General features: G+C 38.5%; 1 protein-coding gene across 6 annotated transcripts in view; it reads right to left on the bottom strand.

The window, feature by feature from the left end:
* The window catches only part of LOC127971379 (ecto-NOX disulfide-thiol exchanger 2), a 189,885-nt gene that overhangs the window by 30,038 nt on the left and 138,800 nt on the right, over positions 1-21,047 (bottom strand). For 4 of the 6 annotated variants that reach the window (XM_052574356.1, XM_052574361.1, XM_052574362.1 and 1 more), the window contains 5 exons: positions 18,012-18,167; positions 16,776-16,838; positions 7,379-7,585; positions 4,580-4,813; positions 2,128-2,340 (listed from right to left, as the gene is read on the bottom strand). In XM_052574356.1, the coding sequence (XP_052430316.1) occupies positions 2,128-2,340; positions 4,580-4,813; positions 7,379-7,585; positions 16,776-16,838; positions 18,012-18,167 (873 nt within the window). The remainder of the gene's footprint in view (positions 1-2,127; positions 2,341-4,579; positions 4,814-7,378; positions 7,586-16,775; positions 16,839-18,011; positions 18,168-21,047) is intronic. The other 2 variants (XM_052574358.1, XM_052574360.1) reach the window with 1 other exon arrangement.

Raw genomic sequence — 21,047 nt, 5'->3', positions numbered from 1 at the left:
TGAGATTTTGTCTCTGAATGCAAAGCTGAATTTTCATAATTTTCACTGCAGTTATCAATGTCACATGATCCTTCAGAAATGTGCCGCTCGAAGGAACAATTCATTTTTTTCAACGCTACATGATACACTGTTCAAAAGGTTCAAAAGAACAGCATTTAATAGAAGTAGAAATCTTTTGCGGCATTATAAATGTCACTTCTGAACAATTAATGTGTCCTCGTTGAATAAAAGTTTAAATTGCTTCCAAAGAGAAGCCCCAGACATTAGAAAGGTAGCGTTTACAGAAAATGGCTTTGCTGCACATTATAAGGAATTGTGCATTATATATAATGCATCATACATACAGGTTTGACAGGAAGTGTTCTGGAACAGGTGTGTTGTTGAGTGGCATGTCATCAGAAGTGTTTTTGATTCTCTACAAGCTCAAGTCAAGGTTATGTGAGCAATCAGTCGAGCCAGACATGACACTAGTGATTTACTTACTTGCTTTTAATCTATGAAGGGTCATCAGGTGTGCTGTCCAGAGACTAACATCTAAACCAAATCACAGACTCAGGGTCGTGAAGATCTACACATGGTCCGCATACTCTACCTTCTCCTGCATTCAGCTCAAAGTGATAGAAGCCTCTGGGGAACTTACCTTTGGTGCACACTGATCTCAGATCAAAGCGTGTACACTAGAAAACCTAGTCGTGGAAAAGCTGCAGTGTACGAGTAACTGACAGCAAACTGAAGTCAAAAAATGGGCAGATTTTCTTAACCTTTGCCGTTGCATTCAGAAGTGTAGCTTTCTAATAAATACATCTGAATAACATCCTCCTCGTTCTTCAGTAAATACACACGCCATGCTGTACATTGAATTACACTTCATCAAGAGATAAATATGCATGATATTCAAAGCAAGATTTTCTCTGCCTTGACCTTTCAATAGGTCTGTGTTCATTTTTGTTCCATTTCTTTGACCCTAGTTGCATATTAATGAAACATTCTCTGTATATATCCCACAAACCCTAATGAATCCTTGAATCAAATGCACACTGCCATGCATCAAGGAAACTATACGTGTGTGAGTGGTAGCTCCATTTCTCTGGGCACTGGATCAATCACGTACAAAGCACTGCTTGCGTTGGGCGTACTATCATGATGGCAGGAAGTGAAGTGTAATCATACGGTAGCTGACAGCACCCATTTACCCAATGCTTCCTTTTGTGTCTGATAGCAGAGATGAAACTACAGTGACGTCACACAACAGGCACCTCTCTGGGCTTTCAGTCCTGGCGCTGCATTTCTAATAATGCTCGATACGTTTAATGAAAGTGATACCAATGGTTTATACTGAAGAAATATATACAGTTAGCTGGACATACACTACTACTCAAAAATGTAGATTTGTGAGGGAGGAAATTAATACTCAAGGATGTAGTAGAGTTATGTTACAAAAGATTTCTCTTCGAATAGATGCTGTTTTCTATTCATTAAAGTGTCATGTGAAGCCTGGATTAATGATGCTGAAAATTCTTTGCAAATGAATGCAACCTTGAGACTTCCTTTAAAAACTCTTACCGACTTCTTAACGTTTCTATTATTACGTTATGGATCACACATTCTCATACATACAGCAAGACTGATCTAAATGTCAATTGTGGCATATAAAAGTCAAATAATCACTCATGCACGTGTGAAATCTGGCCTAAAATCTTGGTATTATTTAGTCATGTATTTGCAATTATATGTGCTCCGAATGGATGAAATCAGTGAAATCATTTCAGGGTTTGTGAGAAATGCAAATCTACAGCCGCCAGCTGCGATTGGGTCAATTGGGTCTTATTACAGCAGAGCTGTGATCTGTGAGCTATCATAATTCATGTAAAATCCAGCACCAATAATGATGGAAATCAGCACAAGGCCAAAAATCCATTATTTTCAATCAAGGTTTCAACACCATTTTTAGTAATTTCCTGTTCAGTCTGAAAATCTTTTATGCAAAATGCCTTTTTTTTTTGGATGTAAACAGTATATTTATCATCAGTAAGTTAACATCTCTCCAAGCCTAGTGTACTGTGAAATGCACATGATGCCCAAAAATGCTGTGTGGGTGAGTAGCAACATCTGTAAAGGAACACTCACATTGTACTAAAATCCCGGCGAGAGCGTTCTTAAACTTCTCCTTGGCCTCCTCCATCTCCTTCTCATGCGCGGCCTTCTCGTTCATCAGCCGGCGGATGTGGCTGTTGGAGGACTGGATCATGGAATAGATGTTGTTGGCATTTCTGCGGTTTACCTCCCCTCGTTCCACCCAGGTCAGAAGGACACGCACGGCTTCGGCAAACTTGGAGTCGTCTGAGTGGGGAAAGGAAAAAAGGTGGGGGAGAAACAGATGGTGGGACGAGAGCTCAGTACGGAGTTGGAAAGCAACACTTCTCATCTGGGACCTTCTAGTGTCAAAACTTATTAGCAGGACATGTTTATTGGGCTAAAAGAGACAGCGAATGCACACTAGCGGAGTAGAGGACATTTAGGAGAGGACAAGAGAACAGGAACAGAATGCAAAGAGCTTGGACGATTGAACTTGTCAATCATAACTCATGGATATTATGGAGAGCTTTCTGTTAAAAGGGGTAATATTACTCAAAATGATTCAGTCGTTCATGAAGTCCAGAGGCACACAGGTGTGTGTGTGTGTGTGTGTGTGTGTGTGCGTGTGGAAAACAGTCAAACCGATTGCTCTGAAACTACAAAGCTTTGGCTTGCGACTTTTGGCTGGGAATGAGATGAGAAACAGAGAAAACTGAAAATCACTAATGAACGCCACAGGGAGTCTCTTCCAGAAATCTATTATTTTTTAGTGTTTTTGGGTTTGTTTAAAATCTGAAAAATAAATAAATAAATAAAATCAACTAAATGAACAGTTTGGCAGATATTTGCGCAGCTGTTGGTTTTAACTGTGACAGATGAAGAACTGTTGCAAAGGTATTGCTGTATATATATATATATATACAGTACAGACCAAAAGTTTGGAAACATTACTATTTTTAATGTTTTTGAAAGAAGTTTCTTCTGCTCATCAAGCCTGCAGTTATTTGATCAAAAATACAGAAAAAACTGTAATATTGTGATATATTATTACAACTTAAAATAATTGTTTTCTATTTGAATATAGATAATTTATTCCTGTGATGTAAAGCTGAATTTTCAGCATCATTCCTCCAGCCTTCAGTGTCACATGTAACATCCAGTCGATCACATGATCATTTAGAAATCATTCTGATATTCTGATTTATTATGAGTGTTGGAAACAGTTCTGCTGTCTGATATATTTGATCAATAAAAGGTTAAAAAGATCTGCATTTATTCAAAATAATAAAAAAAAAAAATCGAATAATATATTCTAATAATATATTTTCTTTACTATCACTTTTTTATCAATTTAACACATTCTTGCTGAATAAAAAGTATTGATTTTATTTTAAAAAAGAAAGAAAAAAAATTACTGACCCCAAATTACTGACCAGTAGTGTATATTGTTATTACTAAATATTTATATTTTAAAAACATAGCTTCTTTTTTTTTTTTTTTTTTTTTTTACTTTTCATTCATCAAATTATCCTAAAAAAGTATCACATGTTCTGAAAAAAATATTAAGCAGCAGAACTGTTTCCAACTTTGATAATGAATCATCATATTAGATTGATTTCTAAAGGATCATGTGATAATGATCCGAAAAATTTAGCTTTGCATCACATAAATAAATGATAATTTAAAGTATAATACATTTAAAAACAATTATTTTAAATTGTAATAATATATCACAATATTATATTTTTTTCTGTATTTTTGATCAAATAAATGCAGGTTTGATGAACAGAAGAAACTTCTTTCAAAAACATAAAAAATAGTAATATTTCCAAACTTTTGGTCTGTACTGTATATATATTTTTTTTGTATTCTTGTTACTGTATTCCTGTAAAGCACACAAACACACGTCTGACTGGGAATTCTAGGAGGCTTTGATTTATTTATAGACGTCCTAACTACAGATAAACAAAAGATGCTGTCAAATAATTTAAATGAATAATCCATCAGCCCTTTTAAGATTGCATCAATGTGTCATGAATATGAAATCCTTCTCTATCAATAAACTGATTTAGTTGCTCATTAATCTGCCTCAGACTAAATAAATCAGAACTAACAGATTCAAAAATAATAGTCAAACTTGTCCAATATTGATTATACAGGCAAATCTAGCAGATGTAAGGATGCTATTGATATTTTCTCCAGAATGCAATATCATCCTGTCCTCTCTGTCCTTCATCTTTTACCTGTAAACACTGCAAACTGAGCTGAACTGCATATGGCTAATACACTGTTGATTTCATCTCAAAAGCTTCTCTTTAATACACTTTCTCTTTCAAAAAAAATGCAATGTTAAACAGATGGTTTCTATTAAACTGCATGGAATGTCAAACTCAAAGAGACAACTAGCTTTTAGATGCAACCAGACAACAGGAAACAACAGACGTGTGACTGATGAAAACAACTAAATCACTGTGACAGAAGCTTAACACGTCACGTGTCCCACCTTTGAGCTTTTCTCCGAGCTGGCTGCACTCGTGCTCAGAGAAATGGACGATGGGGGGCGGCGAGGGGGGACGCAGGCGGTCCTCTTCTATCCTGCGCCGGTGTCTCTCTTCCCGCGCAAGCATGCGCTGTCTGCACTCCCACTCGTACAGGTCATCTCGAGCCTGAGCGAAGTCTACATGCAGCCGGCCGGTGTCCTTCTTATCTGTGCTGGATCCCAGCCGGATCCTATAACCTACAGGACAGAGAAACGGAAACGGACAGTGACGTAAGAAAAGGAAAGGGAATATCGAAGGTGAGGAAAATAAAGTGGAAATGGAAGGGGAAGCAGAGTAAAGCAGGAAAGGAAAAACAAGAATGAGAAATGGGAAAAATAAAAGGAAAAATTAGGAAAGGAAAGGATGACAGGAAAATAAAATAAGAAGGGAAAGGGAAATGGATCAAGGGATTGAAAGAAGGGGAAAGGGAGGAAGGGAAATGGGAAAGATGGAGAGGAAGTGGATAAGAAAAGAAAAAGGAAAGGAATTCGTCAAATAAACAGGTAAGAGGTAAAAGAATGGGAAGGGGAGTAAAGGAAAAACAATTAAAGAAAATCACGAGAAAATGAAAGGAAGAGGAAAGGTGAACCAATCAAAGGGAAAGAAAGGAAAGAGGAAGGGAAAATGAGGAAAAGAATGGGAAGGGTGTGAAGAAGTGGAAACGAAAAGACATGGAAAAGGAAAGGAAAAACGGGAAAAGAAAGAGGAAGAGGAAACAGAAAAAAAAGGTAATGGAAATGGGAGTGGAGAAAAGAAGTTGAAGTGGAGTGAAGGACAGGATAAGAAATGACAGAAGAACAAAAAAAGAAAAAAAAAACAAAGGAAAAGAATGAAAATGAAGACAAAGAAGAAAAAAAAAACAGGGAATTGAGAAAATTAAAGTAAGTATAGGAAAGGATGGAGAGGAAAGGAAACAAGGAGGAATGGAAAAAGGAGGAAAAGTAGTAGAGTGAAAGAAGTTAAATGGTAAAAAAAGGAAGGAGAACAGGAAAATAAAATGAGAGAAGCAGAAAAGTATTCAGCCTAAACAAACCACAGGAATGTAATGAGAAAAACAACATAATATCAACACTGATTCATGAAGTGACCCGTGACAAAGAGACTCCCACAAACTCTCTCCGATGCTTAAGCTTTACGTCTAACATGTGCTTGCTGACAAACTGTGTAAAGGCCAAACCACGCACACTTGGTTATATTGTACCAAATGTAAAACTCCTCAAAAGTTACACTCAGACCAGAAAATCGAAAACCTAAAACCCCTACCAGCTCAGACAAGCCGAGATGTATGAGAATAATCCGGCTTGTGATAGGGCTGAAAAAAGAAAAGGATTTTGTATGAAGGTTTATATATTTCAATTGCTCTGAAAAGCATTTTGACAAATGGCCAAGCGTTACGTGAAAATAATGAATCGTATGATGCTGCGAGTAGATTTCAGAGAAGCTGAGGTGTATATCCACAGACGCCCGTGTCAACAGATATGAGAGAAAGAGCTTCACAGTTTGCTTCCGCCCCTCTATCACCGCTTTACAGCCCTCGAGACGCTGTTAAATATTTTACGCAATGTGTTCGCGTTAGAAACGAGCGGCATTATTTATGGAAAGGCCTGCAGACCTGCGTCACGAGGCCATATAATATACGGGGCGTCGCTTCAATCTCGTCCTCCTCCACTGAGAGAGCAACACTCAGAGAAGAATAAATAATGGAAAGGGTATTATTGAAGCGACCGGCTCTTTAAATTAGCGTTCTGTGGCTGAGGTGGACATGCTAATATTTGCATACGAAGACTGATTTAAGATGAGACTGGATAGAGAAGCAGCTCATGTGACCCGTGTCGAGGAGGTGATTGATATGCAGCGTTAAAAGGCAGACATTTATTACTAGGTGTCTGCGCTTGTCTTCTCGGTGACCTCTTCTGTCAGGGACTCCCGAGGGCCAGCGTCTACAGATCTTGAGGGCTGTGATTGATGTGCGGAAGCCACGCCCCCCTCATTAATTCTAAATCAAGTCAAGAGTCAACTTGTGGACACATGGGCCTCATTTCAATCTGATGAAAGGTTAAGTGAAATTATTCTAAATCACGTGGCGTGGCATATAAATGCTAAGCATGATTTAATGCTCTTATTTGTATTCTTATTAGGGCAGGGATAAACGATTATTTTTTAAACGATTAATCTAGCGATTATTTTTTCGATGCATCGATTAATCTAACGATTAATTTTTTCAGACCGATTCGATTTCGATTATCTCCCCATTAATTGACTACTAACAATTATACTTGTTGATTTACATTATCTGAATGAAAAAAACATGAATTCCTTAACATGCAATATATGTTTATTGCTCTTAAAATTACAAAATAAAAGACTGACTAAGAATGCATTACTTTGCACTTGTATAGAGATAGCATTCAATAAAACCTTGAAGCCTTGAAAACACTTAGCTTACTGAAACAAGCTTACTGAACACATAGGGCCTAGCTTACTGAAAAAATGCGGCCATCGCGTATATTCAGCGCACATAAGGTAAACGTTTTATGTTTTAGAAATAAAAACAGGTCGACGAATCGATGCGCATATTTTGCGTCGACGTCATCGATGACCTGGACGCGTTGTCGCAGCCCTAATTCTTACTTATGACGTTGTGAAATATTAAGGGTGTAATCTATAACGTAAGTACACAATTTACAGGATAGCTGCTGTTAGTGTAAATTAAATGACTCTTGGCATTGCAGTGACAGAGGAAGATCCTCCCGATCATGCACCTGACAGGAAGAGGGCCTTGTCCACCGTGTGCTCCTCAGCGAAGCGGATGTGACAGAAGTTCTTCTTGCTCTTGCGGATGGCGATGATACTCCCGCACTGTTCGAACACCTCCACAATCAGCTGCTCTGTGGCGTTCTCTGGCAGGCCGCCCACAAACACTGTCTTACAGCCGGGTGGTCTCTCTCTGGTGGCAGGGGGAGGCAGGTCTTTGAAGACAAGCACAGAAGAATATTAAACATTTTCTTTCATCTAGACATTGATCTCTAGACATTAACCCCATAGCTCATTATTGACTCGTATGCCATATATGACAAAGATTAAACATGCAAAATCAATCACTGATTGTTTTTTTTTTATGACATTATAATGATTTATGATCCAATTCTAATCTAAAAGACCAGAGTTGATCTGGAAGATCATTAAAAATGGTAACGCGCTAAATCACATCGATCAGACTTTCATATTTTTGGCTTTTTGCCAATTCTTTTTGATAGTCTTAGCATAGACAAACTCAACATGTCACTGGATCTTTCTCTCGACTGGTTTAATTTGCAGAACACGGCACTAGAACCTCAAGGTTCACAAAGCTAATCTCTTCTTGATAAACCAATTCAACCATTAATAAGATGCATTGAGAAAACCAGGCTGAGAAGGAATAATCAATGAAACTTGGCACTTGTTACATGAGTTGAATACAAGTGCAAAGCCTGCAGTGTTCTGCTGTTAGCTGGTTCCTGTGCAGACGATCTGGTGATAATCTGTGCTTTCCATCAGGACTGAAGAGACAAGCTATGGGAATGCAGTTGAAGGAAGCACCTGCTGGGACTCAGAGGGGACTGTGTGCCTGATGGGGGGTCCAAACAGATTTGGACGTAAAGCGGTTCAGGCATGTTTGGCTGTAAGCCAGTCACTATAAATAAGTAAGTCTCTTTGAACCCTACAGCTGCCCACTAACACTCACCATCCATCATCACCATCATTACACTAACTCCTGTTTACTGTGGCGGCTCATGATGAGATTTATATTTATGTCAGCTCATTCCAGTGGAAAGAATACAATACTCCACCGACTAGAGTATGTGAGATATGTGTACAGCTTCAATACAACACTATATGAGCATGCATATGGACCAAAATGATTCAGATGTCAGTCATGGACTTAAGATGTTGTGAAAACAATAATAACTCGGTAAACATGTTTACCAAGCATGAACTGACTCGTCTGTCTGATCACCACTGAAGTCTGAATGGGATTTTGTTTATTTGCGTGCCTTATTTTAGCACTTGATTCATTGACGGAATTATGTAAATCAGGTATTGCTGTAAATATGGAGACAAAATTAGTGCTGATAGCAATTCAACCCTCGACTTGATCTGGAAGACTGAATACCATGAATACGATACCTCACAAATCGACTCTTTACAAAGCCGAATGATTCTTTATGGCTGCCTTGATCACTAGAAAACATACATAAACATTAATTTGAAACAAAATCCAGATTGTTCTCTTCCCTTTGAAAGCACAGTGTCAACTGCGTTAGCCAGTGTATGTTAATGATCATTTTATAAAGAGCGTCATTTGCATAGAAAGGACTTGCACATGGAGGAATGACGTGAATTTGAATCAGCTTGGATAAGCACTGTTCGACATACAGCGCCTGCTTATATTGGGCTGTGAGTTTTTATGTTCATAAACGTGTGGAAGTGTCAAAATTCTGCAGCCAAAAGTCATTTTTTAAGTTTCGTTAATGTGACCTCACCTTAAGCTGCGTGTATGGTTTTGTGCTGAAATACAGGGTTGCCAGGTCTGCATAACAAAACCACCCTAATTGGTACCAAATTCTATCCCAATCACATCCAATTTGGTTTCTGGGGGGTCAAAACCTCCTCCATCAGACAACAGTATAAAAGTAACCAAATTCTGCTGGAAAACGCATGGACTTGGCAACACTGCAGAAATACCATATATTAAATTTTAATTTATTTATTAAATTATTAAATGTATAAATAAAACAAATAAATAAATGTATGCATTTAGCAGATGCTTTTATCCAAAGTGACTTACAGTGCATTCAAGCTGCATTCAAGCTAACGTGTTCCCTGGGAATTGAACCCACAACCTTTTGCGTTGCTAACACAATGCTGTTTATTGAATTCCCCTCTCATTGTCTAGAAAAGAACATGGATATTGTGTTTACTTTCTTATGTACATTTTTGTGTACCATTATAGATCAAAAGCTTTACACATGTATATTTAAGAAAACCACAGACGCATGCACTAACAGAGCAAAAACACACAAAATGCCCATAATGTGCAGGATAGTAATCTAAAAGCTGAATACTGACGTTAAAGTCTATTTTTTTCTCAGTTTGAGTATAGAATGAGAGACTTGAGCTTGGTAGTTTAAGAACAATCCCTGAGAATCTCCAAGGGGCAAGTAGTTTTGTTTTCATCTTCCGTCACATCTTACGCTGCGCTCCATTAAATACTGGCTGTCGGCCCAGGTGAGCAAATGTTTACTTTGTCAAACGCACATGAAACGTTTAAGTTTGACATCAGCAGTCTCTTGAAAGTTAAAACTTTGAGCAAGCAATAAAAACACAGAGTAGATGTTTGCTTTAGAAGGAATAGAGGCGCTCCACAAGAAAGAGTTTGATACCTCTGAACTTTTCTAAATCAAATACATGCACTTTGTGTTTTCATATTCACACTGTGGGGAGAAAGCAAAGTAGTTTCACCATCAGCCGGTGGCTGATCTGTTGCGATATGATATGAAATTACACACAACGCTGAATCAGATCTGAGATGTCTTGAGATAGCTTTAAAGAGTTTCTCCAGTAACTACGACGTCTCAAAGTGGAAACTGCACAGCGATGAAATCCAAGCCTATTATTTCACAAACCAATGCTCTTCCCTTGGCTCCATGGCTAAATGTTCTGTGCCGTCAAAGGTGCTTCTTTTGAAGAGTGAGTGAAGATGACACAGGAGGGTCTGGGACATAAATTCAGGAGGGCACTGTGTGCGACCGAGAGACAGTCGTCAACAAGCTTAACGCTAATCAGCTCAAATGAAGACAGCCGCAGGTGTATCTCAAATACACACAGACGATGGAGACGACAACCGCTCCACACATAGAAGTGGATGTGGGAACATATATGGAACGATGAAAAATACCCAGTTCTCACTGAAGACGGACGCCACAGATGCATAGCATTGATCTTAACAAGCATGTTGCTCTGTGAAGCCCCAGAAGTGTTTGAGCCACAGACTTCCAGAAGACTCAAGTGCACGGGAAGCTGTGCGTGTGAGGTGGTAAAGGAAGAAGTCCGGGGCTTTTTGTTTGCTGGAGTGTTGTGTCAGGAGTGAGACTGCAGATAAGATGAACTGACTTCTCAAAAGCCAGTCTTCACTCAGCTTGACAGCCGTCTACCTGCTGCGTAGTGTCCCTCTTGAAAGAGGAGAGTAGGACAGTGTCTCTGTAGGAAGCCTGTGGCGATCACAAGCACCTTAAACAGGCTTTTACTCCACAGGAGAGCTATTCATGATCTCTATGTTTCCACCGACTTTCTTTCTTTCTATTTATTTATTTGTATTCACACTTTGCACACAAATCTAAATCTGCAGATGTTGCATTGTGGATCTTGTCTGTGTCTGATCACCTGCTGAGCCACGTACAAGCATTTTTTGGCATCACAGCAAGGTTCAAGCAATTATACTGAACCTAAACAGATTTGTAGAATTTAATGGTGCATTTAAATTATCACAATACTCACATTTTTGGACATCATAGAATGTCTAAATAGAGTACGCTGCATACTTTTGTGCATCGTAAGTAATTGCATTTCCACACACTGCTATGCAATGTTGGAAAATGCAATAAAATGCATTTTTTTTGTCTAGGTTTGCTGCCCAAAATACGAAGTTAAAAAAATGAGATGTTTGGTTTGAATAGTCTGTGATGCATAAAAGGTTCTGGGTTTGATTCAAGCATTCACACATTCTGTGAAGTCTGGCATGAACAGATCAGGTTGAAAAGTCAAACACTGCCCAAAAACGCAGGTGAGGTTTTATTACAACATTCAATAACACCATCTTTTTCATCTTTGATTCAAACAACTGCGTGATGGTTTAAAATACTTTGAGCTAGACTTAATATCTTGCCTTTAAAGACTGATGTTATACAGAGATCAAATATTCCTTTATAACTCTGATATGAAAACGCATGGAATTAAGAAATGTGCATGGTGCAATAAAAACACCAAAGTTTTTCAGTAAGTCTTAAATGATACGTCAATAAATATGTTAATGGATTTGAAGTAAATAAATGTATTTTTATGCATATTATGGCATATGTTTGTTTTTGTTTTTTAACTAGGGTACTGAAAAAATTAAATAAATACCTAAAATGGCCAGAAATGAGTACAGATTTGAACATGCCAATGAAAAAAACATCGCAAAAAAGCCATCAAGGTCTGACTACATCATTCAGTTAGAGACCCTTACTGCCCCAAAACGCTCTCTTGGTCCATACACTTTATATACAACATTAATAACATCATTCATTTTTTAAAACAAGGCATTGTAATAACTGACTAATAACTGATCTCTTAAATCATTCCCATTAATAAAAAACAACAACAACCCTGAAATGAAAATAAGATAAAGTGAAAAGAAACTAATACAAAAGACAAAAGCACATAAATGTGCACTAAAACCTGAAATATGAAAAATACCGAAATAAAAGAATGAAAGCAAGCATCCCATGGCTTTGAGACATAGCCAGTAGTTATTTTAGGCAGCTGTGTGTGTAAGTGAGGTTAAAGGCGGGTGTAGAGGAGCGAGGTGTGTGTGATGTGTGTCGTGAGTGGGCTGAAGTGAGGAAACTGGCCAGACTGACAGAGCCAGAAGCAGAACCACAGTGACACGGCTCTCTCGGCTCGTAGAAGAAGAGAGCTCTGCCTGATATAAAGGTCAGTCTCAGGCACAGAGCCAGGGCACACTGGACGTTCAGAAGGCAGAGAAAGGCAGCGTATGCAGGCTGACCTGACGGTCTCTCTCTCTCTCTCCAAGAACTCAATGTCCTTCAGAGAGCCAGGCCTTTTAACGACAGTCGATGGCCATTTATTAAGCACAGTGGACTAGAATGAGGTGGTGGTGGCGATGGGGAGATGGAGTGGAGTCGAACTGGGGCTGATGGGTCGGGAAGCTGTGAAGCTGTGCTGGAGCTGCGGGACGGAATAGATTACGGAGCAGATCTTATGCCATCATCAGCCACCATCAATCACAGACACATTTAGTTTGCTTGCATGCTCAAATACTAAATTTAACACATATACAGAAAAACACATGGTCCTTCAGAAATCACTCTATTAATCAGATTTTGTTGCTCAAGACACATTTCTTCTTCTTATTAACAATTGCACTGCTTAATATTTTTGTGGACACTGACAATTTTTCAGCATTCTTTGATGAACAACTACGGTTTATCATTTAGTTTTAACATTGTTATAAATAATGTACATTTTATTATTATTTAGTATACTCATTTAAGAATTTAGAAAGTATTAATTTTATTAAAAATGTATATTTTGAATGTTGTGTGTGTATATGTATGTATAAACAATCTTTAAAACCATTTTTAATTAAAACATTCAAAATACGGTAATATTTTTTTATTTACTTTACAAAAATGATGCACTTTATCTGAGGACAACTGACTTCATACATGCACTAAAAAAAGTTATTTAAAATAAATGTTAAATCAAAAAAAGCTCCAGCATCATTCGTTTTTTGATATTTGATATTCTCCCATCTACTGCAGTGGCATTCTCATATTTTTTATATTTTAAGTGTGACTCAAGTATCAAAATGCATAAAACCAATAAACATTACCAGTCACACAATGTGTGTCCATGACAGAAACACAAAGCAGAAATCAGTACGACTGCTAGATGAGCTGCCTGTCTCCTTATTAGAAAGAGTCAGCCGAGAAAAGATTTAAGCACAGCTCTGCGCTCGATTCACCGAGACGCCACGAGTTGAATAAAACATCCCCATCGGTCAGATCTAATAAATAACAAGAGGGGAAGCTGACAGCAATAAGCCTGTGTGTTGTTAATACAGCTCCAATCAAAGCCAACGCCGCTGCCCTTTAAAAAGCACTGATGAATGACATATGCTATAAACGCTGATATCTCCCATCATATTCTGCCTTGAAGAGCACAAGAGCAGACCGAGAGCAAAGATGGGGCATACAAGCAGTGAAAACAGGTTAGGCTAAAGAGAAGCAGGAAAAGAGACTCCTGCAACAAATAAGAGAGCAGGTGCTGATGTAGAGAGGCTGGAGTTTGTAAAATGTCATGTTAAATGGCATGAGCCACCATAGGCCCTTGGGAAAAGGACTTGTGTGTTTATTTCTGGCATCGGAGGTGAGAATAACCCCGAATGCATTACTGTATGGCGCAGTCAGGAAAGCACGGCTGTCACCAGCTATTAAGTCCACTTCTGCACGGACTGGTGCGGAACAAAAGCGACTGGTTATAATGCCAGATATGTGCATGATAGCCTGCTCTGTCTGAACGAGATGAGAGGAGACGCCCAAATCTCATCAGACAGTGCTCGCTGCGTTCATCGTGATGGCCGTCTCTTTCAAGTTTCTCATCATTAAAAACTACAATCACAGAGTCTGATGCTCCAGAATCACAAGGGGTTTTGTTGCATAATTACCCATGCGCTGCCTGATCCCTGAGCCCAGGAGGGAAGGCAGGAGTGACCAGGTGTCATTCATTTCTAATCTGCAGCTGAGAGACGGCGAGGGAATACGAGCCGGGCTTTTCATGTTGTTGTTCTGCAAGCCTAGGATCAATATACAGCGGGCTGCTTCTGTTGTCAATTGAAGAATCGATCCTGGTGAATGATGACACGGCCGCATTGCCAAAGAAAATCAGATTCCTGTACAGACGATCAAACACGCTTTCAATACATTTTCACATTCTACACACAATGGACGAGTTCTCTTGAATTAGTACTGACAACAAACTACACAACGTCATCTCTTGCGAACTCATAATATGACACACTGATAAAAACTAGTTTCTGATGAGGTAGGGTTAATATAACGTGATTGCTTTAGTGTTTTGTTATTGTTTTTCTGTTTTGGTTCATATTATGCCACACACATTCAATCACTGCCAAACTGAAATCCAGCGCTTTCAAACTAGGAGGGCTCAAGGGGTGCTGAAAGATTTGAGAAAAACTGTGTCAAAAATGTTAAAAATAATGCAATTAATTATGTTACAGTTGCAATTAACCAACCGTGATATTATAATCTTCATTCTGCTTTCAATGACTTTTTCTGCTTAACAGAATTGTTACTGGAATCAGCTAGATTTTTTTTTTTTTTAAGAAAATATGCCTTATATTGGTCAAAAGTAATAATAAATGACTAAAATAAAAGGTAAAATAACTAATCTATTATCAATGAATCATTCGAAATTTTCCAGAAAAATACGAAGCAGCACAAAATGTTTTGTTTATAATAATCAGAAATGTTTCTCGAGCAGTAAATCATCATATTAGGGAAGTCATGGCCTAATGGTTAGAGGGTTGGACTCCCAATCGAAGGGTTGTGAGTTCTAGTCTCGGGCCGGACGGAATTGTGGGTGGGGGGAGTGCATGAACAGTTCTCTCTCCACCTTCAATACCACGACTTAGGTGTCCTTGAGCAAGGCATCGAACCCCCAACTGCTCCCCGGGCGCCCCAGCATAAATGGCTGCCCACTGCTCCGGGTGTGTGCTCACAGTGTGTGTGTGTGTGTTCACTGCTCTGTGTGTGTGCATTTCAGATGGGTTAAATGCAGAGCACAAATTCTGAGTATGGGTCACCATACTTGGCTGAATGTCACTTCACTTTCACTTTCACTTTCACTATTAAAATCATTTCTGAAGATCATGATGTGACACTGACGACTGGAGGAATGATGCCGAAAATACAGCGGAGCATCACAGGAATTAATTATATATATATATATATATATATTTACATTTTATTTTGAAGTGTAAAAATATTTAATAATTATAATAATTTGAATGGTTGAGTATGCACTGTAGAAAAAAAAATACGTAAGTAAATTAATATTCCAAATAATATTTGACAAATATATTTTAAACATTTCAAATGGATAATAATTTAAATAAATAAGTGATTTATAAAATATATGATTTTCTAATGAATTTATGCTTATATATTTTAGAAAGTTCTGCAAGTAAATCGTCATAATATGGGTTGCCACCTTTGTTTTGAAGCCCCCTGTCATAAGTGTCCATTTATTACTCCATATGTCTAACACTAACATGTTGCTAACAGCACAGTATTATATTAAGCATGAAAACCACAGCACATTTTTCTTATCATAATGCATTCTAGGGTTTCCTTTACCTCCACCACAAAAGAAACATGCGATGCTCCCTGAGAATTTACAATGCTGCCTTCCCAAGCACTTTACTTGGTTTTACAACAGAGCCTCTATTTATCATTCAAAGTTTCTAAGATTATTTCACTGGTAATTGTTGCTTTCTCTGGAAAGGATAAGTTTCACTTGAGAGCAGGTGAGGATTGTCTTGTTGGCTTTTGAATGCTCCTCTTGTACGTCATGCTCTGGCATCAATCAGCGTCTCCAATCATTTGTTTGATTATTAGCGTGCATCGAGCCAGACGTGTTAGTCCATCACTCTCTCTCTCTCTCAGGAAGGTGGGTTAGGACACTCTGCAGGTGAGGCTGACCGTAGCGTTATGAGAGCATCTAGCCTGTGATTACAGCTGTGTGAAGGACACGGGCTCTCTCAGGTAATCACGGTCTCCTCTGACCCTGCTCTTGCTGAGTGGCATATTTTACATGCCAGAATACCTCAGTCTCCTTAGAGGTCAACTGTCCAATTACAGACAGAGTTTCACCCCCTGTCCCCCCGGACAGCCCCCTCCTGTTTCATTCTTGTGCCTGACCTCTCTCTCTGTGACAGGAGATGAATTCAGATGAGCTTATTCAGCGGCTGGGATGAGGGGATAAAAGGGTAAACACGGACGAACCGATGACATCTCCTCTCTCAAATAAAAACACAGGCTTTCTATCAAGCGCCAGTCTGAGGATTTGATTGACAGCTGGCTTTCAAAATCATATCTGCATCTCATCAAGGTGACATGCGCTGCATCTTTATAGAATTATAATATTAAATCATATCTGGGCCGCATAGTTGCTCATGACTATATCAGGCTTTCCATCGGGTCAGCATTTCAGATCATATCGCTCGAGTCAATAATATCATTTAAAATGCATGAGGGTAACAAATACTGCTTATAATCGCATGCATAGAGTGAGATGTGAGATCTGTTCTCAAACCTAGTGAGCTGCCTTGCTGCCTACAGAGCCAGTTGACTTCTAAGGTGGCGTCCTGAACGATTTCTGAAAGAAAAAAACCCTTGTGAAAAAGAAGCACTCTTTGGCGTACTTTTAAAAAAAGAACACCAACTACAGAAAACATCAGACTTTAAAATAATACGTCTTGTGGAAAAACTGAGACTTGAATGTAATTACAATGAAATGTAGTCAGGATAATTTCAGAATTACTTCCACTGACTTTGAAATATGGTTAAAGTTTACTGCCACATGTAGAAATATTTTCATTTCTATTGAAATATTTTCAATTACACTTGCATAAAATAAAAAATAAAAAGTGAAATATTTTACACGTGCTTAACTATGTTATTCAAACAACTCTACTTCTTTAAAGGATCATTAAAACAATTATTTGTGATGAAATGTACTTTAAAGTAAAACTTTTAATTTGACTTTACTACAAAGTGCACTTTATTGTGTTAAGAAATATTTTCATGAAAGTCTCTGATCTTTAAGAGCACTTAAGTGATCCATTTACAATATTAACATTAAGTGCACATTTAAACAATTAAATGCTCTTCTTTTTCACAAGGGTTTACACTGAGAAAAAATCTTTCTTTTTAGTGAATACTGATGGAGCAACACAATTTGTGTGTAAAAACATAACAGAAGACTTATTTAAAAACATCACCGACAAGTGCTACAAGTGCACAATCAATACAATTAAGCACAATATTTCACAAGGTTACAGAGAAACAATCCCATCATGCCATATTTGGTAACAGTCTACTTTAATAGTCCAATTTAGACACAATGCTAATCTATTAGTAGTCAACATTAACACTTTATTTTGATGCTCCATCAACTGACAAACTAGTGACTATAAGAAACTTTGCAAGTACTTATTCTACCAACCCTAATCCGTACAGCCTACTAATACTCTTATGAGAGTTAGTTGACATGTAGTTGCAAAGTTATAGTCAGTAAAATGTCTAAAGTGGACTATCGAAATTAAGTGTTTGCCAATTTTTAGATATTTTTTAGCATTGCATAATCAAAACAACTGTACTTGCTGCAATATATTCTGAGACTGCGTTTTCAGAGAAGGTTTCATGCAACTCTGCCTCAGTATTTGGCTAAAAGAAATCTAAGGTTGCCTTAAAATGCTGCCTGTGGAGTCAGCTCATTAGGTTTTGGAACGCAGCCGAGCGAGAGAGAGAGAGAAAGGGAGACGCTCACTAGGATTGGGTGGAAAAAGCGTGCAGCTCTTGCAGTGGATGATTTCCTTCATGATGGGCATGTCTTGCGAAACCGGCGGGGGCACAAGCCCAAGGCCAGGCATCATGGGGTTCATCGGAGCAATTCCAGTCATCATGCCGAGGCTGGGGTCAAAATCTGCAGGAACAGAAGAGAGGACATCACAGGGGACTGAGTTAATAAAAGCCAATTCCGTCTACACGCTGCTACCATTCTGTTGTGGCACAAATTAAAGCTTTGAGAGCTAAACACTCTCCCTTAAAGATAAATAAACTTATAAGTCCCATACATATTTGAAAGGCTTTCCGAATGAATAGATTTTTACTGACTCATTCCTCCAGCTGTTTATGTATGCGCAAGTGGTCCATCTGTGGGCAAAGAAAGTGAACACTAGCTTTCATTTACAGGTATTGGTTTAGACTACAGCTGCATGACAGCGTGGAGCTCTTTGAAATGGAAATGGTGAAGGTCTCGCTCTCTGAGGTGTCCCCTGCACCTGAGGAGAGTTTAAACGGCTGTCTCACCTTACTAAGAGCACTCAACTCACACACTTCACATATTTCCCTTATTTGCAGCAATATATGATAAACATGCTCTGCCTCTTGCTTGGGGAAAAAAAAGCAAAGAAAGTTCTGAGGGTAAAGATCTATGAAATGTAAATCGCAGAGTAAATAAATGCACTATACTGTAAATAAATAATGCAATAACACATTTCAGGGTTCATATTTAATCCTAAAATATCTCTATACAAATAATGAAAAAAGTTATAATATATTAAAAACAAAACAGAAAAAATACTGGTGGTTAAGACAAGACAAAACAAATTAGAAGAAAATATGTGTCAGCTCGAGAGGCAAATCAGTTCAAAAGTAACCAATGCCTCGAACTAAACTGAAACAAACAAACAACATCCATCCATCCATCCATCGAACAAGCATCCATCTATCCATCCAACATTCATCCATCCATCCATCCATCCATCCATCCATCCATCCATCTATCCATCCAACATTCATCCATCCATCCATCCATCCATCCATCGAACAAGTATCCAAACATCCAAACATCCATCTATCATCCATCCATCCATCCATCCATTCAAACATCCATCCATCCATTGAACAAGCATCCATCCATACAAAACATCCATCCATCCATACAAAACATTCATCCATCCATCCATCCATCCATCGAACAAGTATCCATCCATCCAAACATCCATCTATCATCCATCTATCCATCCATTCAAACATCCATCCATCCATTGAACAAGCATCCATCCATCCATCATCCATCCAACATTCATCCATCGAACAAGCATCCATCCATCTTTTGAACAAGCATCCATTCATCCATCCATCCATCCATCCATGCAAACATCCATCCATCCATCCATCCAACATCCATCCATCCACACAACCATTCATCCATCCAACATCCATCCAATAAGCATTCATCCATCCAAACATCCATCCATCCATCATCCATCCATCCATCCATCCATGCAAACATCCATCCATCCATCCATCCAACATCCATCCATCCACACAACCATTCATCCATCCAACATCCATCCAATAAGCATTCATCCATCCAAACATCCATCCATCATCCATCCATCCATCCATCTGATAGATAAAAGGACAGAGAAAACTAGAAATCTATTACATCAGACAGCTTAATTTAGTGTTAAGAAAATCTATTAGGGGATAGTAACAGACATAGAAATAGGAAAGCCAAATATGAACAGATGATGGTCTGTGAGAACTGCTGGGCATGAAGCGGTCTCACAGGAGGGTCAGTCTGGAGCGTGTAGAATTACTCTGAACTGGCAGACGTGTCAGGAGACTGGTCCGGAGCACGGTCTCTCTAGAAGAACCAATGATAGAAGCAGGGCAGGACGTCCAACATGGAGACAGAGGAGCTGACCACTTCATCGCCTGCCTTAATGACTCTGTTAGTATTGATATTTCTGTCTCTCAGACACTAATGGAGGCAGAAGATAAGATGACCCTCAATGGTATGGATGCCACGGCTTCAGCTGTGTATTCCAGTTTAAGTCTAAATCAGTACAAAGTAATTAGGGCTTTTCCTGCATGGCCATTCTTTCTCAGCTACAACAATGCAAAATTTTAGCTTGCCAAAGGTGTTTGTACTAAAAATTATAAACTTTTTCCTTCGTGTTCTTAAAAAGTTTTGTGTACAGACAACAGCGATGTCAAACGATCCCCAGGGGATCCATCAGTCGATGGCAATGTCACTTTATAAAGAAACACTACACGCCTGCACACATACATATCGCCTACAGACTGAACACAGCATTTTTACACTTTATACAGAGATGATGATGGTATTGTTTTCATGAACATCCATTCTGAAACCTGTTTGCAAAAGTTAGCATTTTAAGGCTCCCACAATGCTATTGCTGTTTAAATGAATGAGCAGAATGCAGTAAAACCTACTTAATTACAAAAGATTTGGAAAAATGGATCTTCTGCATTGAATGGGTGCCATCAAGATGAGAGTCCAAACCGAAAAGTACATCTCCTGTGGTCTCTCACATCAAAATCCATTTGAAGCATTGGTTACAAACACAAATTTTAATTGATGGACTGAAGTGGATTACTTGTGGATTATTGTGAAGGCAATCATTTTGATGGCACCCATTCACTGCAGAGCATCCATTGGTGAGACAGTGATGCAATGCTTAATTACTCCAGATCTGATGAAGAAAAAACTTGTCTAGATCTTGGATGGCCTGGGGGGTGACTACATTTTCACAATTTTTATTTTTGGGTGAACAATTCCTTTCAATACTCTATCAGGAACAACACAGATATTATTAAAAACAGGCTTATTTGCTTTCAGATATTACAAGATACGTGTTAATCATTAAGAGAGTCTGATGAAAGGAAAACAATATCAGTGAAACTGCAGGAAACAAACATTCTCATTAGAAACTCATTCCCGGCTCAGTAGTGGTCTACTCAGTCAGAATATTATAACACTGCAGTTCTA

The sequence above is a fragment of the Carassius gibelio genome, chromosome B14 (assembly GCF_023724105.1).
Source record: "Carassius gibelio isolate Cgi1373 ecotype wild population from Czech Republic chromosome B14, carGib1.2-hapl.c, whole genome shotgun sequence".
Taxonomy (NCBI): Eukaryota; Metazoa; Chordata; class Actinopteri; order Cypriniformes; family Cyprinidae; genus Carassius; species Carassius gibelio.
Note: the sequence above shows the minus strand (reverse complement) of the source record. Positions and strands in the feature narration are given on the sequence as shown.